This window comes from Suricata suricatta, chromosome 4 (assembly GCF_006229205.1).
Source record: "Suricata suricatta isolate VVHF042 chromosome 4, meerkat_22Aug2017_6uvM2_HiC, whole genome shotgun sequence".
NCBI lineage: Eukaryota > Metazoa > Chordata > Mammalia > Carnivora > Herpestidae > Suricata > Suricata suricatta.
This window is the reverse complement of record NC_043703.1, coordinates 116185628-116213245: the sequence shown is the minus strand read 5'-3', so window position 1 is coordinate 116213245 and position 27618 is coordinate 116185628. Positions and strand designations below refer to the sequence as shown.

The following is a 27618-nucleotide window of genomic DNA, read 5'->3' as shown; positions in this document are numbered from 1 at the left end:
AGGATGGCCTCGACGGAGAAGGAGGACTCGAGGCGCCCGGGAGCGCGGGGCGTGCCTGAGCCCGAGGGGCGCTGCTGGAGCTCCGCTGTCTGGTCTCCAGCGCCCGGGGAGGCGGGCGGCCGGCGCCCTTGCGGCACCGGGCTGGGCATGGCGCGGCCCCTGCCCTGACGGGCACAGGAGTGGAGCCACGGGCTGTGGGCAACTGTGCAGGGAGCGCGAGGGCGAGCGGGAGCACCACAAGGGAATGAGACTTATTGGCCGGGAGCATTCCCCGCGGTGGGCGAGGACTCTTAAATTTGGAGGGGCGGGGCGGGGCGGAACGGGGGTCGGCCTTTTCTTCCAGCCGCCTAGGCGGGGCCACCCGCGCGCTGAGAAACCCCCGCCTTCCAAAGCCGGTGCAAGCCACCAAGTGAAGGTGGGCACTCCCTCCCTCTCTCTGCATTTAAAAATGCCTTACTTGGGGCGCCTGGGTGGCTCAGTCGTTTGAGCGGCCCGCTTCGGCTCAGGTCATGATCTCATGGTTCGTGGGTTCAAGCCCCGCGTCGGGCTCTGTGCTGACAGCTAGCTCAGAGCCTGGAACCGGCTTCAGATTCTGTGTCTCCCTCTCTCTCTGAACCTCCCCTGCTCGTGCTGTCTCCCTCTGTCTCTCAAAAATAAATAAAAGACATAAAGAATTTTTTTTTAATGCCTTACTTGATGCGGTAGGAAAATGACCCTAGCTCTCTGTGGCTCGCTGGTGACCCTGGGCGAGCCACCCCACCACTGGGCGCCCTTCAGGCCTGGGCTCATCCTTATGGGGTTTCTAAAGAAGACTCCCCAGCCAGCTTCACTTGGAGCTAAGCAGACCTTAAAAAATTACATTATTTAATTTAACTATCTTGATAAATACAGTGAAAAGTAAATTTCCCATCTGGTCCCCCAGCCACTCAGTTTCCCTGAGTGGAGACACCACCGTGGTTATCAATCTCTTGGATCTTTCCAGGAACTTTCCTGTATCTAAAGAGGAGGAAGCGGAAAAAACTGTACCGGTTCCAGCTTCAGAAGTACTCTGTATTACCAATACATAGGAGTTGCTACAAAATTCCTTGAGTTATGTAGGTGTCGGGCCCCCTGGTTAACAGATGAATAATGAGTACTTCTAAGCTGTTGTCCTTGGGCAAATTACAAGTTACTGTTTGTATGTCCTGACCTGTCACATGGATGGTAATAGTAGCTATCGTGTGGAGTTGCTGTGCGGATTACAGGAAGTAATGCAGGTAAAGCATTTAGAACTGGCCTGGTGCTTGATGAGCCTTGTGCTGTGACGGCGGAGCTCCGAGCAATTCTTGCTTCCACAGCTTCTATTGCATTCTGCCTCCTCAAATCAATGCCTAACATTGAAACTACTCAATTAGTTGAGGGCAGTTCCATGTCATTGTAAACAGGCATCAGCTGTTTGGGACACAAACATGCCTCTGTCTGCTGTGCCAGGTGGGGGACCAGAGGAACCTTTCTGGGGTGGGCAGCCACCTGTACTGCTGTCATTCCCATTCAGCACATACCAGCCCCACCTTCTGGACAGTACCCCAGGCAGCCTGGAAGCTGAGATTGTGGGTGAAATCATCAGTGGGTGGCCCAGCTAGTTTCAGGTGTGGGCTTATTGTGGCCTGGGTTGGGGAGGGGGGGGAGGCGCTAAGTCAGAGGTGAGGAAACACCAGTGATAGCTCTGGGGAAGGGGTATGGGTGGGATGCAAACTCAGAAGAGGGGCTCTCACGTACCTGAGATCAGACCTACTGGGGCAATCAAGTGAAAGTTCTGAAGGACCACCCCCCTCCCCACAACTCCCAAATCCTACATACACCACTCCATTCTCAACATATTTGTTTTTAAGGAGCTTTATCTCTAAGAGGGAGGGGCTGTGCCACTCCCGGGACCTTAACCCCCATGGCGGTATCAAGGTGCCAACAGCATGCCTATGAGGGGAGATGTGGGCACCCACCCCTTCAGACCCATAAAAACAATAAGAGCTCATGTGGTTAGTGGAGCACAGGGATAGAAAACGTGGATTTGGGAGGCACCTGGGTGGCTCAGTAGGTTGGGCATCTGACTCTTGATTTTGGCTCAGGTCATGACCTCATGGTTTATAGGATCAAGCTCCGTATCAGGTTCTGTGCTGACAGTGGAGACTGCCTGAAATTTGGGATTCTTTCTCTCCCATGTGTCCACATGCTCACTCACTCACTCTCTCTTTCTCAAATAAATAAACTTAAAAAAAAGAAAAGAAAATGTGGATTTTGGAGTTGGGTAAATCGATCTTTAGATCTCAGTCATTTCTATTATTGACACAGTGAAGACTGGTTTCTAGCAAACCTTTGTTATGATCCATACTCTCAAATCACCTCCTAAATTTCCTCACCTCGGAGACTGGAGTGATGATCTAGGGCGGTGCTTCTCATGCGGCAGGATCACCTACAACATTCAAAACAGAGTGTCTGAGTCAGCAATCTAGATGCTGCTTAAAAATATTAATTTTTAACAGTTTCTTAGATGATGCTGATGCTGTTGATCTAGAAACTGTACACTGAGAATCAATGACCAAGGTGATGGTATTTGTGAAGTCTTATCTTGATATCTTTGGTGGCTGGAATAGTGACTGAGAAATAATAAGTGCGACATTGTGAGGTTTTTTAAATATTAAAAAAAATTCTATCTAATGTTCAATAAGTCTTAGCTTTTATCTAGGTCTAGATTACAATTATAAATTCTATTTTTCATCCCAATGAAGAATTTACTCTTGTCTACATCCCCTGAATGCATATATATTAAAAAATAATGTAACATTAATTTTTTTTAAATGTCACTCATAGGTCTAACAGGAAAACAAGAGAGACCTAATGGAGAACCAGGGGGAGCGGAGGAGGGAGAGAGAGTTGGGGAGAGAGAAGGATACAAAACTTGAGAGACTATTGAATGCTGAGAATGAACTGAGAGTTGAAGGGGAAGGGGGGGGGGGGAAAGGGGTGGTGGTGATGGTGGAGGGCACTTGTGGGGAAGAGCACTGGGTGTTGTATGGAAAACAACTTGACAATAAAATATTGAAAAAATAAATAAATAAATAAAAATTAAAAAAAGAAAAAAGAAAAAAAATTGAAAAAAAAATAAAGTGCTGAAAGAAAAAAAATATAAAATAAAATGTCATTTCTGTGACTTTGGATAAAGACTTCATTCCAAGTCTCTAATTTCTTGTGAAATAGGAATGATTTCTTAAAGGAGAAAATAATACTCACCTGATGGGATTGTTACAAGAATTAAATGAGATGGTGTTTTTAGTTAAATGATGAGGCTATTTACATTAGCAGATGTGGTGGGCTAAACTTCTTAAAAGTGTTCAGTGAGAGACAGGATGAGGGCCAGGGTCTGGTCTGTGTCACTTTATGCACTGAGACTCTCAGTGGGCTAAGCTGCAGCAGCAGGCACCCTGGAATTAGGGCGAATTGACAAAGAACATGACAAAACTTGTTGGGAAAAAATGGAAGGCTTAGGAACATTTTAAGTCAATCTGTGCTGATTTTTTGGTAAAGAATATAGTTACTGTATCTCTAGCACTGGATTTTTAGTATACAATTCACTGTATTTCAGTACGTAGTTATCTGTTTTCTGTTATTTCATTTAGACTGTAAATTCCTCTGAGGACAGGTATTAATATTCTCAATTTAAATATAAGTAAAAAGAGCAAGACAGGCTAATAGACCGTCTACGCTCAACTCCCCTGGCTGTGTGTCATTTGGCAAAATGTGGTTTTAATTTGCATTTATTTCCCTGAAGACTGTTTGTGTTCAGCATCTTTTCATACGTTTATCAACCACTTGGATATCCTTTTTCGTGTGAGTGCCTGTTCAAGTGCTTTGGTTATTTTTCTGTTCGGTTGCTATCTCTTCTTTATTAATTTCTAAGATGCATTACATGTAGATGAATGATATTTTGGGATCAAGTTCTTTGTTGCACTGTATAGAGAAGAAAATATCTTCTCCCATTCTGGAGTCTGCCTTCTCATTCTTTTATTGTTGGTTTTTTTGTAAACTAAAATGACTAATTTTCATAAAGTTTAATTATCTACTTTTGTGTCCTTTATTTTTTTTTGAATTTTTTAATGTTTTGTTTATTTTTGATACAGAGAGAGACAGAGCATGAGAGGGGGAGGGGCAGAGAGAGAAGGAGATACAGAACTGGAAGCAGGCTCCAGGCTCTGAGCTAGCTGTCAGCACAGAGCCCGACGCGGGGCTCGAACCCACGAACGTGAGATCTGACCTGAGCCGAAGCTGGAGGCTTAACTGACTGAGCCATCCAGGCGCCCCTACTTTTGTGTCCTTTAAAAGAAACCTTTGCCTGCCCCTAGTCATGAAGATATTCTCCTGTTAGTTTTTTCTTCGTTATTTTAGCTTTTACATTTAGATCTAGAATTGATTTTTGTGTAGCTGTATGACTCAAGAGGCGCCTGGGTGGCTGAGTTGATTGAGCATCTGACTCTTGGTCACTCAGGTCATAATCTCACGTTTAGTGGGTTCAAGCCCTGCACCAGGCTCCACACTGATAGTAGTGAGTCTGCTTGAGATTCTCTCTCTGCTCCCCTGCTCTCTCTGTCTCTCTCAAAATGAATAAATAAATTTAAAAAAATTTAAAGGATGAGTCAAAATCTGAAGCTATAAAGGAAAGTATTGATGGACTCAAATACACAAAAATTTAAAAATTAATTGTAGTGATGTTTTGTAACTGTACCTTTTGTTTTCTACTTGATAAAAGATTAATACATTTAAAGAAAAAAACCATTTTTATGTAAAAGCTAGTATTATTGTAACTTTAGTTTGTAACTCCAAATCTTGCTTTCTACATAATTTAAGAAACTAGTGCATTTAAAATATTTATTCATGTTTGTTGGCATACAATATATAAAGATGTAATTTTGTGTCAAAAACAACTGAGAAAAGATGGAGACAAAGCTATAAAGGAGCAGAATTTTTGTAATATTATTGAAGTTAAGCTGATATAAATTCAAATTAGAGTGTTACAACTTTAAGATATTAAATGTATCCTCATGGTAACCATAAAGAAAATAGTAGTAGAGTATACATAAAAGGAAATAAGAAATGAATTTAAATAATTCACTACAAAAAAAATCAAGCAAACACAAAATAAGATGGAACTGCTGGAAATGAGGGACAAAAATGGCTCTTATAAAGCATATGGAAAGTGAATAGCACAATGACAGAAGTAAGGCTCTCCTTATTGGTAATTACTTTAAATGTAAATGGATTAAACTTCCCAATCAAAAAACAGAGATTATATCCCATCCAATGAGAAAGAATTTCTTTGATTTTTCCCAGGGGTCGTCAGACATAGTCCACCAAATATGGTCTACTATGTCCAACTGGACAAAAGCAGTCTTTTTTTTTTTTTTTAGGGGGTGGGTACTGCATAGGGAGAAGAGCTCTGCATGTGCATTTATTTTTGTTTGAGATTCACAAATTCCCTTTATATAATGATCTGTTAAGGTGCTGTACTTCATGTATGAATATAAAAATATCAAAGGTTAACTTTGGAATTAATCTAGTTATGTCCTCCATAGGTTAAAGAGAAATAGTTACATAGAAGTGGTTTAATAAACAGTTTAGTATCATACCTGATTCACTCATACTCAGGTCATGGAAGTAACTTTCTGAAGATGGGGCTGAATGAAATATGGCCAATTTATTCGCAAATATCAGGCCTTGACCTTGGTTTAGTTGAAGCCATATGCATATGTCCATCCATATGTATACCAATGGAGTTGAACCTTAGTTTTAAAATGACTCAAATGTAAGCCTTGAAACAGTGCAGCCTTGGCAAGGGCAGTACATCAACCAATAGTCAGGACACCTGAATTCTGGTACCAGCTCTGCCAATAGGTTTGGTGACTTTGGGTAAGATTGCAATAATTATTGAACAGTTGTTAGGCTTTGAGAAACTGAGCTAGGTATTTTATCATATTAATTCTTAATAGCCACTTTGAAATTAGATAATACATTTACTTTGTACAGGTGAGGTAATTAAAACTCTGAGAAGCTAATTAACAATAGCCGAGATCACTCAGCTGGTAAGTGACAAAACTAGGGTTTGACACAAGCTTTTCTCTACACTAAAGTAATTGCATTACTTAGTCTTTTGAGTCACAGTTTATTTCTTTGTAGATGTGAAGTCTACATGCTTTCTGTATCTTTTGTAAATTTGATATTTTTTTAATCTCAGTGTAAATATTTAAATGTAATATTTTGTTCCTTTTTTATTAGTAGTATCCATTTCACTGACTGCTGCCAGATCTTTTTCTTAGTTTGTATTATCTTATTTGAAAATTTATTTCAGTCAGATTTATAAAATTATGAAATCCTTATTTGGGTTGGCTTAACATAACATATCATCATGATTTAATTTTACATTTGTTATATTTGTAAAATAAAGTTAAATATTACAGGATTTGACTCCTACTTTGCTGAAAGTAGAGATGAAGTCAACTTCTATCCCCTCCAACAGGAGATGCCTAGTTATGTCCTCCAGAGAGGAGGGTCCTCAGAAAAATGGTCCTCATATTTGTTCTCCTAAAAGGTAGGGGAATAGAAGCACCTACAATCATTTGCCAAACTCCTCCTCACTTTTTCTATCACTTTGGCCTGGTACCTAAAGATAAAATTGTTATTTGTATTTATGGGGACAAAAAGGGCAGAGATTTACAGATGGATAAAAACAAATGATCCAAATCTATTATGTCTACACAATAACTCACTGGAGATCCAAAGACACAAACAGATTGAAAGTGGGACAATGGAAAAAGATATTCCATGCAAGCAGTAACCAAAAAAGAGCAGCTATGGATATACTAATATCAGGCAAAATAGATTATAAATCAAAAAAGGCCATACATGACAAAGAAGGACATTATATAGTATACAGAGTTCAACATAGCAAGAAATTTTAATGCAGTTACATACTTAGTGACAGACCATCAAAATATATAAAGCAAAAACTGATAGAATTGATGGGAGAAATACACAGTTTTACAATAAAAGCTGGAGGCTTCAATAACCTACTCACAATAATGGATAGAACAACCAGACAGAAGATAAGTAGGGAAATAGAGGACTTAACACAGTAAGACTACTAAATCTAAGAGACAGATGTAGAACACTCTACCTAACAACAGAATATGCATTTTTTTCTCAAGTTCATGTGGAACATTTTCTAGGATAGACTATATATTAGGTCACAACTTAAGTATCAATAGATTAAAAGATAGATTTTAAAAGTATCTCCTCCAACCACAATGAGATGAAGTTAGAAGTGAATAAAAGGAAAGATGGAAAATTCGTAAAATTGTGGAAACTAAGCCACACATTTTAAACAAACAATAGATAACAACAAAAATCACAAGGGATATAAGAACATACTTAGAGATGAGCGAAAATGAAACACAGTATATCAAAACTCATAGGATTCAATGAAAGTGCTACCAAGGGGGGAATTTATAATTATAAATGCTCACATTCAAAAACAAGGAAGATCTGAAACCAACAACATAATTTTCAACTTAAAGAACTAGAAAAATAAGAATAAACTAAAACCAAAGATAATAGAAGGAAGGAAATAATAAAGATTAAAACAAAGATAAATAAAATAGAGACTGGAAAAACAATAGAGAAGATTAATGAAACCAAAAGTTGGTTCTTGAAAAGATCAACAAAATTGCCAAACCTTTAGCTAGCTGGACTAAGAAAAAAACCAGACTCAAGTTACTAAATCAGAAATGAAGATGGGGCTTTATTACCAATTTTATAAAAATAAAAAGGATTATGAGACAACTCTATTAACAATTGTATGCCAAAGTTCGATAACCTAGATGAAATGGACAAGTTTCTAGAAACATACAACCTCCCAACACTAAATCATAAAGAAATAGAAAATTGGAATAGACCTGTAACTAGTAAGGAGATTGAATCAGTAATCAGAGATCTTCCAACAAAGAAAATCTCTGAGCCTGATGGCTTCACAGGGGAATTCTACCATGAAATATTAATACCAATCCTTCTCAAACTTTTCTAAAAAATTGAAGAGAAGGGAACACTTCCTCATTTTTGTGATGTCAGCATTACCTGACACAGGATAACCAAATAAAAACACTACAAGAAAACTACAGTCTAATATTTCTGGTGATGTAGATGCAAAAATCCTCAACAAAATACTAGCGAAAGAATTCTGTAGCATATTAAAAGGATTATACATCATGAATAAGTAGGATTTATGGCTGGAATGCAAGGATGGTTTAACATATGAAAATTGATGAATATAATTCACCACACCAAAAGAATGAAGGGGGAAAAACACATTATCATATCAATTGATGCAGAAAAAGTATTTGATAAAATTCAATATACTTTACACTTTCATGATAAACACTTGACAAACTAGGGATAGAAGGAAACTACTTCAACATAGTAAGAATCATAGAATAAAAAATGCAAGTAAACATTATATTCAATGATGAAAGACTTTTCCTCTAAAATCAGGATCAAGGCTTTCACCACTTTTATTCAAAATACGACTGGAAGGGGTGCATGGGTGGCTCAGTCAACCCGTTAAGCATTGTACATCGGCTCAGGTCATGATCTCATGGTATGTAAGCCGAGTCTGGCTCTGTGCTGACAGTGTGGAGCCTGCTTGGGACTCTCTTTCTCCCTCTATGCCCCTCCCCTGTTTATGCTGCATTTGTCCCTCTCAAAATAAATAAGCTTAAAAAATTAAAAACAAAAACAACAGACAACTGGAAGTTTAACCCAGAGCAATTAGTCAAGAAAAAGAAATAAAAGGCATTGGGGCACCTGGCTGGCTCAGTTGGAAGAATATGCAGCTCTTGATCTCAGAGTCATGAGTTTGCCCCTACTGGTGTAGAGATTACTAAAAAAAATTTTTTTTTTAAATAAGGGGTGCCTGGGTGGCTCAGATGGTTAAGCATCCGACTCTTCGTTTTGGCTTGGGTGATGATCTCATGGTTTGTGAGATCAAGCCCCCTGCATCAAGTTGCCACATGCTGACAGCACAGAGCCTGCTTGAGATTCTCTTCCTCTCTCTTTGCCCTTCCCATGCTTGTGTTATCTCTCTCTCTCAAAAATAAATAAATAAACTTTAAAAAAAGAACTAAAAGGCATCCAAACTGAAAAAGAAGTAAAATATCTCTGTTTTCAGATAATATGACCTTATATGTCAAAAACTCTGAAGATTCCACACAAAAAAACCTGTTAGAGTACACCATGAATTCAATAAAGTGTCAGGAATCAAAGTCAACATGCAAAAATCATTTGCATTTCTATACACAAACAATGAATAATCTGAAAAGAAATTACAGAAACAGTTCCATTCATAGTAGCATCAAAAAGAATTAAATACTTAGGAATTAACTTAACCAAGGAGAGTAAAGACTTGTACAATGAAAATTAGAAAATAATTGTTGAAAGAATTAGAGAAGACACAAATGGATACACATTCTATGTTCGTAGATTGGAAGAGTTAATATTGCTAAGATGTCGGTGCTCCCCAATGTGATCTATAGAGTCAATGCTATCCCTATTAAAATCCCAATGATGTTTTTCACATAAATAGAAAAACCCATCCTAAAATTCATATGGAATTTGAAGTGACCCTGCATAGCCAAATCAATCTTGAAAAAGAAGAAAAAACTGGAGGACTTCTACTTTCTGATTTCAAAACTTACTTCAGTGCTACAGTAATGAAAACAGAGTGGTATTGGCATAAAGCAGATATATAGACCAACAGAATAGAATAGAGAGCCCAGAATTAAACCCTTATGTATATGACCAAATGATTTTTGACAAGGACTCCAAGACCGTTAAGTGAGTAAAAGACAGTCTTTTCAAGAAATGGTACTGGGAAAACTGTATATCCACAGGCAAAATAATGAAAGTGAACCCTAACCCAACACCACATACAAAAATTAACTAAAAATTGCTCCAAGACCTAAACAAATAAAACTCTTAAAAGAAAACATGGGAAAAAAAGATTCACAACATTGCATTTGGCAATGATTTCCTGACTATAACACAAAAGGAAAAATAGACAAATTGGACTTCATAAAACTTTTTAATAATTTGTGCATCAAAAGACAACTATCAACATGCACTTATTGTAATAAGTACCAAGTGTTGTATGGAAGTGTTGAATCACTATGTTGTACATCTGAAACTAATATTACACTGTATGTTAACTAACTGGAATTTAAACAAAAACTTTAAAAAAGGGACACTATCAGCACAGTAAAAAGACAACTCACAGAATGGGAGAAAATATTTGTAAATAGTATCTGCTAAGACAATTATAGCTAAGATAGATAAAGAACTATTATAATTCATTAATAAAAAGACAACCCAATTGAAAAATAAGCCAACGATCTGAATAGACATTTCACCAATGATGTACAAATGGCCAATAACCATGTGAAAAGATACTCAACATCACTAAACTTAGGGAAATGCACATCTAAACTACAGTGAGATACCACCTCATACCCAGTAGGATGGCCACTACCCAAAAGATAGGAAACAATAGGTGCCAGTGAGGATGTAGAGACATTGGAAAACTCATACACTGTTGATGGGAATGTAAAAGGTAAAGCTGCTATGGAAAACAGTATGACAGTTCCTCAAAAACTTAAAAATAGAATTACCATATGGCCCAGCAATTCCACTTCTTGACTTTTACCCAAAAGAATTGACAGCAGGGTCTGGAAGAGATATTTGTACACCCATGTTCCCAGCAGCATTATTCACAATAGCCAAAACATGGAAGCAACCTGTGTCCATCAATGGATGAATGGATTAGCAAAATGTGGTATACACACAGGCTTTTGGGTTCAGTTACCAGGTATCTATGAGGTTCTCTGAGTTCCCAGCAAGTACAACTGCGATTCAAAATGCCACACCCACCACCCAACCTCAGCCCTCCAATCTTAGTAAGGCCCAAGACTTCTTGGTGAACATTGGAGGGGAGCAAGTTGCTTGAATTGTCTTGGAATTGTCTGCAGACATTGTACCCAAAACTGCAGAAAACTTGTGTGTGTTTTGTACAGGAGAAAAAGGCATCGGACCCACCACTGGGAAACTTCTCCATTTCAGAGGATGCCCTTTCCATCAAATTATTAAGAAATTTATGATTCAGGGTGGGGACTTCTCAAATAAAAATGAGACAGGTCAAGAAAGTATTTATGGTGAAAAATTTGAGGATGAAAATTTTTATTATAAGCATGATCAGAAAGATTTATTGAGCATGACAAATGCAGGTTGCAATACAAATGGTTCTCGGTTCTTTATCACAACAGTTTCCCACTCCTCGTTTGGATGAGACACATGTGGTATATGTCCAAGTAATTAAAGGAATGGGTGTGGCAAGGGTGCTGGAAAATGTAGAAGTGAAAGGTGAAAAACCTGCCACATTGTGCGTTATTGTAGAATGCAGAGAATTGAATGAAGGAGATGATTGGGACACATTTCCAAAAGATGGTTCTGATGACAGTCATCAGATTTCCCTGATGATGCAGATATAGATTTTAAAAATGTAGGTAAAAAAAATGTAGGTAAAGTGTTACTAATAACAGAAGACTTTAAAAATATTGGAAATACTTTTTATCAAATCCCAGAACTGGGAGATGACCGTTAAAAATATATGAAAGTTTTGTTTTAATGTTTTTTTTTTTTTTGAGAGACAGAGAGGGACAGTGTGAGCAGGGGAGGGTCAGAGAGAGAGGGAGACACAGAATCTGAAGCAGGCTCCAGGCTCTGAGCTATCTGTCAGCACAGAGCCCGACACGGGGCTTGAACCCATGAACTGTGAGATCATGACCTGAGCTGAAGCCAGACGCTTAACCAACTGACTCACCCAGGCGCCCCCCAAAAATATGAAAGTTTTAAGATATGTGGAAGGTTCAACAACTTATTGAGAAAGCAGATAGCTCGAAGCTGCAACCAATAGCTTTAAGCTGCGTGCTGAATATTGGAGCTTGTAAACTGAAGATGTCAAATTGGCAGGGAGCAATTGGCAGTTGTTTGGAGGCTCTTGAAATAGACCTGCCAAATACCAAATCATTGTACTATAGAGCTCAAGGATGGTAAGGATTAAAAGAATAGATCAAGCATTGACTGATTTTTTAAAAATATTTGTTTACTTTTGAGTGAAAGACAGAGCACAAGCAGGGAAGGGAGAGAGAGAGAGAGACGGAGACACAGAACCCATCTGAAGCAGGCTCCAGACTGAGCTGTTTGCACAGTGCCTGAGGCAGAGCTTGAACTCATGGACTGAGATCTTAACCTGAGCTGAAGTTGGATGCTTTACCGACTGAGCCACCCATGCACCCCAAGCATTGACTGATCTTAAGAAAGCTCAGGAGATAACACTGGAAGATAAAGCTACCCAGGCAGAACTGCTGAAAGTCAAAGAAAAGATAAAGGGACATAAAGATAAAGAAAAGGCAGCTTATACAAAAATGTCTAACAAGGCAATTCAGCTTTACTTATGCATTGACTGTAAAAAGACAATAAGAAAATTTAAGAATTTTCTCTGTTACTGATTATCCTTGATGTGTTTCCTTTGATACTTCAGCTTCTCAATGTTTACAGTTTAGGAATACCGAAAAGGGTTCGCTCTTAATAAAACAATCTCACACACACATACACAAAAAAGGAATATACCATATTAACAGATTAAAGAAAAATATATAATACTTTTAATAGATGTAGGAGTATTTGATCGATTTTATGCAAGCATTTAAAAATGTAAAGTTTTAGTAAACTTAAGGGTAAAAGGTTGTCATCAAAGTGATATTCCATATAAACCTGTTGAAGAAAAAAATATAATGATCTTAATAGGTACAGAAAAAATTTATAAAATTCAACATAAATTTAATTTAAAGTATACCTTTTACCAAACGAAAGGGTAAATGATAGTCATAAAAATCTATAGCAAGGAACATATTTAGAAATGAGACTTCAGAAGCAGTGCCAATTAAAGTCAGGAGTAAGACATGTATATCCATTACCATAGAGTCTATGTATCATGTACTGACAATCCTAGCCAATGCAGTAAGATGCCAAAAGAAAGATACAAGAATTAGAAAGGAAGAGACCGAACTACTCTTATTTGTAGACAATGTGATTACCTACAGAGAAAATAATGCAAATCCACAAAGTCTTCTGGAAATGTGATCAGTATATAAGAATTGGTAAAGGTAAATATTATTAGCAAAAGTAATTGAAAATATATCTCACTTGTAACTGTATCATAAACTATAAGACACATAGGAATAAACTTAAGAGATGTGCAAAATGTTAGTATTGAAGGACATAGAATAAGATTGAATATATGGATAGGAAGACTCAATGTCAAAAGATGACAATTCTCCAAATTATCATAAAATTAAATGAAATTGGAATTTTTTAAATTTATGGAATTGTACACCTTGGCAAATTGATTCAAAAAGCTGTATAAGGAAGCACCAAGAATATCTAAGACAGTATGAATAAAATGAGCAAGGTGAAGGAACTCGCCTCATCCAATAGCAACACTTCTTACAGAGCTGGAGTGATGAACACAGTGTGATAGTAGCAGACGCGTGGATGAATGGGCCTGGGAACAGAATGGAGAGCCCTGACCCTGCAACGAGTATGCTTCCAAGTATAAACGTGGCTGCTTCACTTCTACTTTTCAAATCTCATGCAAATTTCTCCTATGGCCAACTCCAGCCCAGAACCATACAAGAAAGGGAATTCTAGGAAGTAGGATTCCAACTTAGCTAAATTGGCACAGTTCAAAGCCACCACAGTCCACCCTTTGTCAAACTTGGCATCCGTAAATACCCGTTTCACCATATTTAACTTCAAAGTAAAGCTTAAAAGCCAACGATAGCAAAATTGTGCTTCTGCTTAACATGATGCATCTATCCCTTGCACAATGAAAACATATCAGAGAATTGGTTAACCATATGGAGAAAGAAAAAGTACATTCTTAATGCTCCTCGCCAAAAGAGGATACAAAGTCTCTTTATTCATAGTTCGGTGATGTTCATTTCTCTTCTAGCTGAGTCACATTTCCCCTGTGATATCCTATAGCTTAATTACTGACAAATAATGTTAAAACCTTATTCCCACAGTAGAGCAATGGGGAAGGGAAGGACATTTTTTTTATTAAAACACAAAAATATTTACATTGATAAGAAGAAAGTTTCATCCTCATTTCTGCCACTGATTGTATTGTTTTAGCTGGTATTTATAAATCCTCTTTCACTTCCCATTTCATATTCTCTGCTTGGTGAAGTGACCTTTGCTTCTGGTCTGGGCTATTAACATGTCTTCCTGTATTGGGCTGTAGCAGTTTTGCTGTTGACATGAATCACAGGAAATGGGAATACCAAGAGGCTAACATTCTCCCCCTTTGAAAGTCAAGACTAGTCACCCCAGACAATACAATAAACTTCTTTGTTGATTCACTGGCAAGAGAAGTTCAAAGTAGCTGGGACCAGGTTCAACATCCAGTTCAGTGGAACCACTGCCGTGTTCCCTGTGAGAATATTTCTCTTTTGGGAATTAATACTTCTAGATCAGCAAAAGCCAATGTTTCAGAGACGGAAAGCAACATTTTTGCTGGAGAAGCACTGTGTATTATATTGAGGGAAGCTGTTCTCATTTCAAACCTCTGCTTCTTGACCTGTGAACCTCTGCTTTGGGAGAAACAGCAATGTATGTTGGTTGCTGATTTAGAGAACATCTTGCATCCTGAAGGACCTTACCGAAGCCCTGCGAAGCGTTTCTACCCAGGTAGTTTTGTAACTGAGTCTTGAAAGAGCCATTCTATTGTCCCCCCAGGCCAGCTGCTTCAGGGCACATGGTAAGATCAGTAGATTCCAGAAGCCTGAGTCCATTGCCATTCTTCATTGAGTGTAAAAGAAATTCTTTGGTCAGCCATAGAAACTTTCATATCCCTTATATGGACCTTGAGGTGCGAATTTAAAGCCCTGACTCCTCATATTCTTTCCCTGAATTCTTCAGGGCATTTTAACAACCCACTAGTCTTATTCTAATTATATTCAAGCAAATACTTGGTCAATCAGAGCACTGACTTCTATAGGCACCAAATTACAATTGTCTACAGGTGATCATTTAAAGGATACTTTTCTCCCGGTCTGTGACATGGAGTACTAGTGATCCTTGTACTCCTGGTAGCCCTTGATAATCCTTGGTAAGGGTCACTTATGCCTTTAAATCTAATTAAGATTACAGAATCAATTCTGGATAATCTAGATGGAATTCAGAGAGCCCATCAGTCATGAAGATTATGATCTTCAAAACCATGTCTGGTAGCATATTCTGTACCAGTCAGGATACGATCTGAGAAGCAGGGCTAGTGGGAATGACAAAGAATAAGGACTGTATTAGGGGAATTTGTACCCAATTGTGGGAGCTGGTTATATAGTCTGTATAGAAGACTGTTTTTTATTTTGTCTGGGGCTGGGGACTGAACTCCGAGGGCAGACAGTTGGAAAGGAAAGATGGATGTGAAGTGGGGGAGCGAGGATGAATTGGGACCCAGGGACAAGAGCAAGAATGAGCTAGAAACTGCTTCAGTCTCACACCACCTCTAAGCCTCTAACTTTGTTAGTGCAGGTGACCTGCAGAAGAATCTGGTCCTTTGTTTTATTTATTTTTTTAAATAGTTTATTGTCAAATTGGTTTCCATATAACACCCAGTGCTCTTCCCCACAAGTGCTCTCCTCCATGACCACCACCGCCCTCCCTCCCTCCCCCTCCCCCTTCAGCACTCAGTTTGTTTTCAGTATTCAATAGTCTCTCATGATTTGTGTCCCTCACTCTCCCCTACTCTCTTTCCACCTTCCCCTCCCTGTGGTCCTCTGTTAGGTTTGTCTTGTTAGACCTATGAGTGAAAACATATGGTATCTGTCCTTCTCCACCTGACTTATTTCGCTTAGCATGACACCGTCGAGGTCCATCCACTTTGCTACAAATGACCAGATTTCATTGTTTCTCATTGCCATGTAATACTCCATTGTATATATATACCACATCTTCTTCATCCATTCATCAGGTGATGGACATTTAGGCTCTTTCCATTATTTGGCTATTGTTGACAGTGCTGCTATGAACATTGGGGAACATGTGCTCCTATGCATCAGCACTCCTGTATCCCTTTGTTTTAGAACGAAATCCACAAATAGCCCAGGATTTGGGGGAAACTGTAGAGGCTCTGATGGGAAATAAAGGAGCTTTGTGCCCATCTGCTTTCTCCCATTTCTCCCACCAGCAAGGTGAGCCAGCAAATCTGTCATAATGCATGAGCCACCACAGGCCTGCCTTACACACTGTAAACATGACACTGCTGCTTCACTTCCGTTGCCAAGTAGCATGCAGATTTCTCCTGCGGCCAGCCCTAGCCCAGAACCATGCAGGGAAGGAAATTCTGGGAAACATAGTCCTAGCTTAGCTAAACTGACACAATATAAAGTCACTACACTATTTTTAAAAAGGTTTAAAACACATATAACTTAAGCCATAAATATGTGGTATAAGTATAAAGACATTCTTGAGTATGAAAAATACGATAACTAAAGTAAGGATGAGCTCTGGGGAGGAAGAAGGGAATAGGACTAGGGAGGACATACAGGCCATCAATTTTCTGTAATGTTTCATCTCTTAAAACAACTGTAGGGGTGCCTGGGTGGCTCAGTCGGTTAAGCATCTGAAATAGGTTCAGGTCATGATCTTGCAGTTCACGAGTTCGAGCCCTGCATCAGGCTCTGTGCTGACAGCTCAGATTCTGTGTCTCCCTCTGTCTCTGCCCTTCCCCCACTCATGCTCTGTCTCTCTGTCTCTCTCTCTCAAAAATAAATAAACATTAAAAAATTAGAAAACAAAACAGCAATAGTAAAAATGTTTGATGAAATGTGTAGTGGTGGGAATAATGATATTCTTTTTCTTATTCTCTATACCTGTCTATAGGTTGTGAAGCATAGAGAGGAGGAAAAGGAGGGGGAAATTGGTAACAATAATAATTGCTGATATTTACTGGTCACTTAAGCTTTGCACCTGGATTATGTCGCTTAGGTAGAGAATGGTTTTCTTTCTTTTTTTTTTAATTTTTTTTTAATGTTTTATTTATTTTTGATACAGAGAGAGACAGAGCATGAGAGGGGGAGGGGCAGAGAGAGAAGGAGACACAGAATCTGAAGCAGGCTCCAGGCTCCGAGCCAGCTGTCAGCACAGAGCCTGACGCGGGGCTTGAACCCACGAACCTGAGATCTGACCTGAGCCGAAGTCGGAGACTTAACCGACTGAGCCACCCACGCGCCCCGAGAATGGTTTTCTTTCTCTGGATTGAGGGAGGAAGCGTAGCTGTAAACAACATTTTGACCTCTTGTCAGGATCCCAGAGCCCCTGGGCACCTGAGAAGATGGAGATGTGTTGTGGGGGGCCCCTTCTCTGCCCTTATTCCCAACCTCCTTGAGAATTCTTGTCCCTTTTCTCTTTTTTGCCCTCTCTCGTGCACGGTCTCTCCCATCTCTCTTGCTTTCTCATCTTTCCAAAGGGAAGGCTTCTGCATCCAGAAGAAAGGTGCTAAGTGGGGCAAGTATAGGTTTTTGGAGCGACAGTGCAGGGCACACACACCTCAGGCCTTAAGTCAAGCCCAGCCCACAGGATGAGAAGGCCTCAGGCTACTGTGGGGAAGCCCCACACCTCCTCCCCCCTGCCCACACCTGTTCCTCCCCTCGTCTACTCCTCCTGCATCCCCTTGCACCTGACGGGCGAGAGCAAACAAGGTTGTTGTTTGTTCCTCTCTCCCCGGAATGCACAGTGACACAGGGGAGGCACCATATATGCCGACAACACACATTGCACTTTGCAGTTACCTACTGCTTCCTAACTTTTTTGTTTGTATGCTGCTTTTAAGACTCTCTCTGAAATCCTATGCTGTTCAATTAGACTGAAGTCAATAAACATGTTTGTTTGAGGCCTATTTTATGCGCTGGGTTAATGAGGGGTACAAAGGAATGAAGAACACTATTTCTTCCTATTGGGAACTCATGATCTCACGGTGTGTGGGTGGGGGGAGATTCACTCCCATCAAACCAACTGGGCAGCTTCTATGGGAGTATGAAGGACAAAGAGGATAAGTTCAGAGATCCAGGAAGGCTCCTTGGAGGAGGCTTTCCTCTGCAGATAACCTTCAAAGAGAGAGCCTATGAAGGGAAGGAGTGGGTGAGATTAGGCAGAAAGAGAATGCCGTTAGAGAAAAGAGAAAGCTAGTAAGTATGGACCCTTGGAGACTGTCTGCTGTAAGGATAGACAGACAGGGAGGAAGGAGGAAGGATCAGAGAACGGTGAGGACTGGGGCACACAGCCCTCATGCAATGACAGCAGTATGTTTTCTACCCACTTAGAGTACTTTAGAGCTGATTGGGCCTTTAACAAACTAGCCAAAGCCCTTTCTTGTACTAAAAAGGAAGGACACTGAGGCCCAACTAAATGGGGAGTGATTTGCACAACAGGCAAAACTGGGTCCAGGACTCAGCTTCCAGGTTACTCTATACCATGTCTGACAACTCAAGACCCAGGTCAGCACTTCATTTGTCATTTTACCCATCAGTCATACCTGCCACAGTGCCTAGCAGGTAGTAGGCACAAACCTATTTACTGAACTGAATTCTCTTTCTCTAGGTTCTGAATTCTGTTTCTCCAGAAACTCAGTCCTCCAGTTTCTGAAGAAGTAGACAAGAGGGATGGTCCTCTACCGAACCCTGTTCTAACATAGGCACTGTGCAGGGTACGTGTTGACGCTATCTTCTTGATCCCCACAGTCTTGCTGCTATCCCCACTTCACAGGTGAGAAAACTGCGTCCTGGAGAGCTAGGTGGCTTGTTTACAGCTCGTGAAGTGTCTGGATTCAAATCCAGGTCCATCAGACTCTAAATTTCATGACAAGGGTGCCAGAGTCAATGGTTGGAATTGAGTTTCATTGAATTGATTTCTCCTTCATGCCCACAGCAGGATTTTTTGGGGGGGAGGGTAAATGGGGGATGGGTAGAAGAGTATGTGTGACAGAGGATGAATCCTTTTAGGGACCACCTTGCTTTAACTGCTCTTAACTGACAACACCAAACAAAGGTATTTATTCTTTTTTTAAAGTCCTTGCCTATTAGCCTTTACCTCCTCTCTGGATCATGGGCATTCGAACCCCATCTGAGGATCCAGAAACTCAGGGACATTGCCGAAATGGAAAGACATAAAAAGAATTGGATTATGGCATGTGTGACCTCTCCAAGTGTCTTGTAATCAGATGGAGTTGGAGAGGGGAGAGGATGGGAGAACCATCTGGAAAGAGGTTTCTGTGTTTAGAAGAAAGGAAAATAGAGATGGTGGTGGTGGTGGGTGCATGTGTCTTGCAGGTAAATGCTGGATGGCGTTGGGCAGGGAGAGAACGGACTTGTCACAGGCTCTGCATACCAGCCCAGACCTCCCCTCATCCCCACAGGCAGGTTTCTGGGGTTCTCACCAAGCCTTTGCCACTCCCTATTAAAGCTAGAGATGCTGAGTCCAGGGCTGGGGACAGGTTGTGAGGTGAACTGAGTGGGAAGGAGGACTGGAAGTCCCAGGAAAGCTCATTTTCCAGGCCAGGTGCAGAGGCTGGGCCTTGCTGCCAGCTGGAGGTCTAGGAGTGGGGCGGGGGCTCTGGCCACCTGTTTGTTCAGCACTGAACTGAGGTTCCTGTTAGGAAGTGCCCTTGTTTGTGCCCAGGCTGCTTTGTTTGCTGTTCACACTTACATGGAGAGCTGCTCCTTGGAGTCCTGGCTTCAAACATAGGGGTAGGCGTGGGAAGGGGGAACATGGGTGGAACCCAGAGCCTACAGGGTCCAGAGAATAACCTGGGAAATGAATGTCTACAGCTCCTGGTGAGGAGAGAAAGGGCAGGACCTCACTGGAAGCTCAGCCCTGACTTCTTGCTTTCCAGAGAAGAGCCATGTGGGCCTCACCCAGAGAGGAATCCTGACTCAGGAGTGGCTTGGAGTTTGGCTTCCTCATTCCCCTCGGGAGCTGTCTAGTGGGGAGCAAAACATCTTAATGCAAGCTCCACCTTCGAGATGCTGATTTAGTTGGTCTGGGGTGTGGCCCGGGCATCAGGACTTATAAAACCTTCCCAGGTGATTCCATCCCTCCAGCCAAGGTGAGAACCACTGTTCCAGATTCTTCTCAAACCTTAACATGCATATGAATCACCTTGGGATCGCGTTAAATTGTTGATTTTCATCAGTAAGCCTAGTTTGGCTCCTTAGCATCTGCATTTCTTTTTTAATGTTTATTTTTGAGAGACAGAGTAGGGAAGGGGCTTAGAGAGAGTGAGACACAGAATCCCAAACAGGCTCCAGGCTCTGAGCTGTCAGCACAGAGCCAGATGCTGGGCTCAGACCCACAAACTGTGAGATCATGACCTGGACTGAAGTCTATGCTTAACCAACTGAGCCACCCAGGTGCCCCAGCATCTGCATTTCTAACACCCACCCAGGTGATACCCTTGCTGCCGGTCTAGGGACCATACTTTGAGGAGCAAGGCTCTCTACTTGCTTTGGACTTCTCATTCCAATTGTTCTTATTGCTCAGAGGGAAGGGGGTAGAATCCTGAACCCCAAAGCTTCCTGTACCTGTTCACCTGGCCCACTGTTTTCCCACTACCTTACCTGGTGAGTGAGCAACAGACCTCACAGACTCTTTGGCCAAGGCTGATCATTCTCAGAGTCTCAGTAGACCAAACAGATCCCTGAGCCTACCTAGGACAAACCAATTCAACTAGCTCCAGTTGGGATGTAGCAGAGGGTAGGAGGAAAAGCAGCAGGCACAGCCTTCTCTGTCCTCTTGAGGAAGTAGGCCTGATGGGCAGAAAGGACACAAACACTGTACGGTAGGGTATAGTTCTAAAGATGGCTGTCATCATATTTTCCTCCCAGATAATCTGTTACAAAGAGGCCCTGCCACTTCCCTGGCCACTCTTCTTAAAGCTAGGCTATCGCTATGCCTTGTTGTAGTCTGTGGAATGTGGAGAAAGTTGTACTGCGTAACTTCTAAGGTTGGGCCTTCTGATCTGGAGTTTTCCCTTTGCCATTCAGGATGCTCACTCGCAGGATCCGGCTTCCATTCAGGAAGCCCAAGCTAGCCACGTGGAGAGTTTGAGAGAGGTCCCAGCCTTCCAGCCAGCCCCGCCAGTACCCTAAATTTGTGAAGGGAGCTGTCCTGAATGCTCCCGTCTCGGCCATCTGATTGCAACCCAGACAAGCTACACAACCTGTAAAATGAAAGCATAGGGTCCCTTGTTCAAAAATGATTATGAACTTCAAGATAGTAACAGCAGAGCATCTGGATCAACTGCAGGGCCTCTGAGTGTGGGGCCTTGTGCCACTGCCTGCTTATAACCCCCTAAGAAGTCCTAACACCACACAAAGCAGAACATTCCAGCTGAGCTCTCCCCAAATTCCTGGCCCCAGCGTTGTGCACAAATAAAGTCGTTGTTTTATTATTTAAAAAAATTTTTAAAGTATTTATTTAATCTTGAGAGAGAGAGAGAGAGAAAAAGAGAGAGACAAAGCAGGAGTGGGGGAGGGGCAGAGAGCGAGGGAAACCTAGAATCTGAAGCAGGCTCCAGGCTCTGAGCTGTCAGCACAGAGTCCGACACGGGCCTCGAACCCACAGACTGTGAGATCATGACCTGAGCCGAAGCCGGCCGCTTACCCCACTGAGCCACCCAGGCGCCCCAGTTGTTGTTGTTTTAAACCACAAAGTTTGGGAGTGCTTCGCGACATGGAGCTCGTCACAAAACGTGTTAACGTGGCCGCTTTCCAGGATTTGAGAGCAGGCACTAGCAAGTCAGGACGCTGGGCTAAGACCAATGACAGGTGATAATACTTGTTCACCAAATAGCTGCATCTTTGGCAATGCTGTTAGCTTACAGAATGTAACAGGTGAAAACCTAACTACAGTCCAGTGTTGGCCAGAACATGCTGATCTGGGGGAAGCCAGAGGAGGCAAGGGTAGGACCCTGCTTGTGTTCCCTTTTCTCTGGGAAGGCAGTGTGGTGGAGCAAAGGGAGAATGGTCTCGGAAGTTAGGCAGCCCTCGGCTTACATCGGCGTGTGCACAGTCACATAGTGAGAGTTTGGGGAGCCTCACACCTCCTCGTCTGCCCCCATCTTGCTCCCCTGGCAGCTTTTCCCGTCCCAGAAAATGGCAACTTCATCCCTTTAGCTGTTCAGCCCAAACAACTCAAGTCTTCTTGGATCCAGTCTTTCTCTCATCCTCATATCCAGTCCATGAGCATAATTCTCATAAAGCTCTACCTTCCGAGTATAGCCGGACCCTGACTTCTTCCAGCCACCTCACTGCTACCACAGTGGGCTGAGCCTTTTGTCTCTTGCTGGGATCACTACAGGAGCTACCTGTCTGTGCCTTTGCTCCTGTCCTTGCCCCTCTCCAGTCTTCAACCCAGTAGCCAGGGTAGCGCTGGTAAATGGGCTTAGAGCAGGTCACTTCTTTGCTAAACATCCTCCAGTGACTTCCCAAGTCATCCCAGGTAGGGACTGACAAGGCCCTCGACAGCTCTTCTCTCTCTAATCTCATCAACGACTATTCAGCACCTCACCCCCCATTTGTATGCACACGCTCTGCTCCAGCCACACTGGCCTTCTGGCTTTCCCTTGACCAGATCAATACTTCTTTACCAATAAGTAACACAAGGCTCAGAAAGGAGGGTAAGCCACTTAACGAGGTGATACAGCTCGTACATGGCTGAAGAGAGAGACACTCTCTCTGCCTCCACGCTCCTGGCTCTGACCTTACATTGTCCATCCTTCCTCGGGAGCTCATAGCCTCAACCCTGGGGATGGGGTGCTTCCGGAGCTTTTCTGGGCTGGTGTTTCTCTGCTGGCTGGGACCTATCTGGCCTTGGTGCTGGGGAGGGTCCCGTGTGCTCACTGCCTGGGTAGGCTCTGCCCAGAAACAGGATAGGTGGGCTCACGATGCTTGCCACTGGCCTGTGTGTGCAGAACACAGAGTCAGGCCTGCACCTGCTCTGGGGCTCGAGGTTCCTGGGAAACAGGACCCGGTTTCCTCAAGTCTCCACAGAGCTCATCTACAATGCCCTGAAGAATATATGCCCTCTGTTCCCGGCGGTGGTTTGTAGAGTCCTCGACTTGCTGTCAGGAAACCTAGGCTCTGGTCTGGCCCTGTCTCTAACTTAATGTGTGACAGATGCAGGAGAGTCACATAGGCCCCTTGCGAAGTGAGGTGATATGCTAGCCTCAAGGGGTGCTGATCCCATTCATGGAGGCACCAATTTGCTTTTTAAGTGCCTGTCCTTTCTGGGCCTGGTCCCAGCGAGGCAGGGAGAACGCACCGCGACGCGAGAGGTCGAGGGCGCCTGGAACGGGCAGATCCAAGGGCAGGGCCGACGGAAAGTGTCTCGCGCGGCAGGCAGCAGGGGGCGCGCGCAGACCGTGCGATGCGGCTGGCCGTGGCGACGCGACCCCTGGTGTCTGGGCCGCCTGGGCGAGGGCGCGGGAGGCGGCAGGGCCCTTTACATCGGAGCCTAAGAGTTGGGATCAGTTTGGCCTGCAGACCCCTCAGAAGCTCCAGGAAATGCAGGCTGAGTCGAGGAGGAGGGCAGTGGAGCACAGGCGGGGAGAGGGGATGCTGTGAGGGCGCCGACCGCCGACCACCGCTGCTCTAGCTGCTCTCGAGCTGGTGTGGTCAACGCTAAGTGCGGGGAAGGGGGGGGGCGGGTACGGGAGGGGAGAAACAAGCACCCCCACCCTCCGGGCGAGAGAGTGTAACTGCAAGAGGCCCCCAAATGTCAAAACAAAAAATACCTCATTTTTCATCTGATTCCTCCCCCGACCCTGGAGGGGTGAGGGGCAAGGAAAGCGACCTTCCCCCTACGCAGTCCCAGCCGGGAGTTGGCAGTGTGCACGTAGGGGACCCATTTTCCTGCTCCCACACTACAACCCTTGTCAGCCTCAAATGTCCGAGGCCCTTCTGCCCTGATAATACACGTTCTTTTCTTATTATTCCAAAACTAATATGTACATGTTGCATAAAAACAAAGCGATACCGAAATTACCGTTAAGAAAATGAAAGCCCTTCCATAATCCCCTAACAAAATAACCACCGTGAGCTTCATTTTCCAGGTTTATTTCTATTCTGCATATACACTAACATACATATTTATTGTAATGATTTTTTTAAAAAAATCATTGACTCAAACTATAACTTTAACTTGCTTTATTTCTCACTTAGCATTGGACACCATGTCAGTATATATAGTTCACGTCACTTTTAATAAATGGTTGTACAGCAGTACCTGAGCCAGCCGGCCACTGATGGGCCTTACGTTGGTTTTCCATTTCCCCTCATGACAAGCATCCCTACTGGCACTGGGCTCCCTGCAAGTTACCATTTAGGAAAGATCTTTTTTTTTATTAAAAATTTTTTAAGTTTATTTATTTTGAGAGAGACACAGAAAGTGAGCAGGGGAGGGACAAAGAGAGAGATGAAGAGAGAGAATCTCAAGTGGGTTCTACACTGTCAGTGCAGAGCCCAATGTGGAGCTTGAACTCAGTAACTGTGAGATCATGACCTGAGCCAAAAGCCACATGTTGGAGGCTTAATCAGCTGAGCTGCCCAGGCACCCCCTTTTTAGGAGAAATTATTCTTTTTCTTTAAAAAATTTTTTTTTAATGTTTATTTTTGAGAGACAGAGCATGAGCATGAGCAGGAGGGGGCAGAGAAAGAGAGACACAGAATCTGAAGCAGGCTTCAGGCTCTGGGCTGTCAGCACAGATCCCAACATGGGGCTCAGACCCACAAACCATGAGATCATGACCTGAGCCGAAATGGGATGCTCAATCAACTGAGCCACCCAGGCGCCCCTTAGGAGAAATTCTGAAATGTGCACTTTCTGGGAGGAGAGATTGGCTCATTTGGATATTGGCTGATGTTGCTTTGCCACACTCCACAAGCTGATTGCCTGAGCAGTACCTTCACCCACAGCGAGGGCAAGTTCCTGGTGGGTTTAGCCACAACCTCTCTGGAGGTGAGGCTGGAACCCCTCACCCGTAGAACTGGGAGTTGCCTGACCTAGTCACTTCTGGAGGTCCCAGCAGCTCACTAAGGAACTTAGGGCAGGGTGAAATGGGAAGGGGCACGCAGGTCCAGGAATGGGATGTGTTTTTGTTCAATTTAGAAATGTCAGTGGTATGAGAAAGGACTTTCTTACCCACAAGAAGGCTTTATCTCCCAAAGTGGGAGGGGGGGGGAGCAGAGGAGCCACTCCTCTGGGTGAGGCACCAGTGAGGGTTCCTGGGAAGGAAACTGTGTCACTCTTAAGAGAAAGGCACGAGTGCCTTAGGGACCAGCCCACTACTTTTTCAAGCTCCAGGATCTGTCTGGAGGTAGAGGCAAATTCTATCCCAGGCCAAACTTCCCAGCTCCAACAGAACATGTAGCCTGTCTTTAAAGGAGAAGGCAGATGGCTAAGGCCCCTCACAGAGGGATCACCAGAAAAAATCAGATGTCAAACTGCTTCAAAAAGCCCTGGAGGCCTTTCTGGAAGAAGACGGTGGAAGCTACTTGTGCCTTGGTAAGTGGGCAGGATTTGAACTGCTGAGAAGCCTGAGCAAAGGCGTTTGTAGAAACCATCAGTCTGTTCAGAGAACAGGAAAGAGCAGGGATTGAGGGTGAGTTGGGTGGCAGCGCAGAAGGAGTTCTAGCTAGGCACGCGGCAGAGGCTGGTGTGGGGGTATCCTACGCAAGCCAGAAGAGGATTTGCTCAGGAGTTTTAGATGGTCTTTCCAACCTCTGGGGCCCTGGAAGGTGTGGCTTAAGACTGGAGATGTTCCCAGGGGCTGCTGGAAGCCTGTTAATCGCTGGCTTCCCAGAGCCTGAGCTGCGGTCAACGCCAAGCAGCACAGTCCCCTGGACACCAGGAGGCGCCATGCCCCTCTGCCCTGGCTCGGGGCTGCTCCGCCAGGGTACTGCTGGTGCGGCCACAAATCTCTGCCCTTGGCTCTTTTTCCTTCCCCAAACCCAGCTAGGGGTTCCTCGCGCCAGCGGGCGGGGGAGCGGGGAGAGAGGAGGGTTGGAACCAGCCCTGGGAGGCGAGTCAAGGAGAGTCCGAGGGACTAGAGAAGACCATGTCTAGGTTTCCCCTAGTCGCCTTTCCTCCCCCCTTTCCTTGCCTCGTAACCCTTCTCCAGCCCTGCTCTTTCTCCCGCGCTCTCTCTCTCCCTCCTTCTCGCACCTTGACCTTTTGCACCAAGTCAATTTTTATGGGAGTTGGTCCTCCACATGTAAGGAAAGGGTGCAAAATTCTTAACATTGGAAGGAAGAAAACATTGCTTTGCTCCCCCGTCCGTGCCTGTCTCCTTGGAGCGGGCCCCCACCTGCTGGCGGGCCCTGGCGGCCAAGCCTCCCCCGGGGCGCGCGCAGAGCCCCATCACCCGGCGGGGGAGGGGGCCCAGGCCTCCCCCCGCCACCCAGCCGCTCGCAGCCGAGTCGCGGCCTGACCGGCGCTGCCGCGGGCAGAATCGAGGACGGGGGATTGAGGCGGCCGCCGCGTGTTTGCCCAGCGTCCGCCCCCGCCACCGCCTGCCCTAATCTCCGATACACTTGCGAGTTGGTTTCCTGCCCCGGGGCCCCGGCTTCCCGAGCAAACAGGCCGAGCGCGGCGCTGCATCCGAAATGTGGCATTTGAGCCGCACGGCGGGAGGAAAGCCGGAGCGCGGCCTATGGGGGTAATTGCCCTTCTCCGCCCCTAATCCTCCCGCTCTGCCCCTCCCGCCGGCTGCGGCCCATTGATTAGCGCGGAAGCCGCCCAGCCCCGGGAGGCAAGACCCGCTCCGCAACCTGCGCCTAGGAGGCAGTCGGGATCCTTTCCCCGCCCCTCACTCCTCTGATCCCCCGGGCCCCTCTCCCGCCAGACTTGGAGGCGGAGAATGTCCCTGGAAAGGGCATTGCGGTTGCCAGGGGAAAGATGGGGTGGAGGGAGGTGGGGAACAGCCGCAAACTTGTCCAGGCACACCCCAGGCTGAGGGAAGTGAGACCCCCAGACCACGCTGTGCTGAGCAAGGTCAGGGAGGGGGTGCAGAGGATCCACGGGGGCCTGGCAGGACTTGACATCCTGAGAGCCCACTACGGAGCTGGGGATTGGGAGGTCCCTGTGTACTCAAACCACCAGTGCTACTGTAGTGGCCTGGGCCTGCTTCCTCTGGTCTGCCCAGTCATTCATGCCCTGAAGGAGGTGGAGTACAGAGCCCCAAGTGCTCCCAGTGGGAGATAGACGTGGTCCTTTCTACAAGTCCTTAATGAGAGAGGTCGTGCAGGGGAAGAGAGAAATAGAGTAATACCAGAGCCTTTGTGGGCAGAGGTCTGAGTGATGGTCTCACAGGGACAAGACTGCCCAGCTGGGGTGAGTTTTCTTCCCTCTCACTTCTAGGCCTCCAGCATG

At 44.0% G+C, this 27618-nt stretch overlaps 2 protein-coding genes and 1 pseudogene across 2 annotated transcripts in view; 2 read left to right on the top strand and 1 right to left on the bottom strand.

Annotated features, from left to right (window-relative positions):
- NOTO (notochord homeobox) overlaps positions 1-223 on the bottom strand; it is a 5307-nt gene extending 5084 nt beyond the window's left edge. Inside the window, exon 1 of the mRNA XM_029937598.1 lies at positions 1-223. Coding sequence (XP_029793458.1) covers positions 1-149 — 149 coding nt within the window. The 5' untranslated portion in view covers positions 150-223.
- RAB11FIP5 (RAB11 family interacting protein 5) overlaps positions 1-27618 on the top strand; it is a 106720-nt gene that overhangs the window by 842 nt on the left and 78260 nt on the right. The gene's annotated exons all lie outside the window — the stretch shown is intronic.
- LOC115290673 lies at positions 10946-27450 on the top strand (annotated as a pseudogene).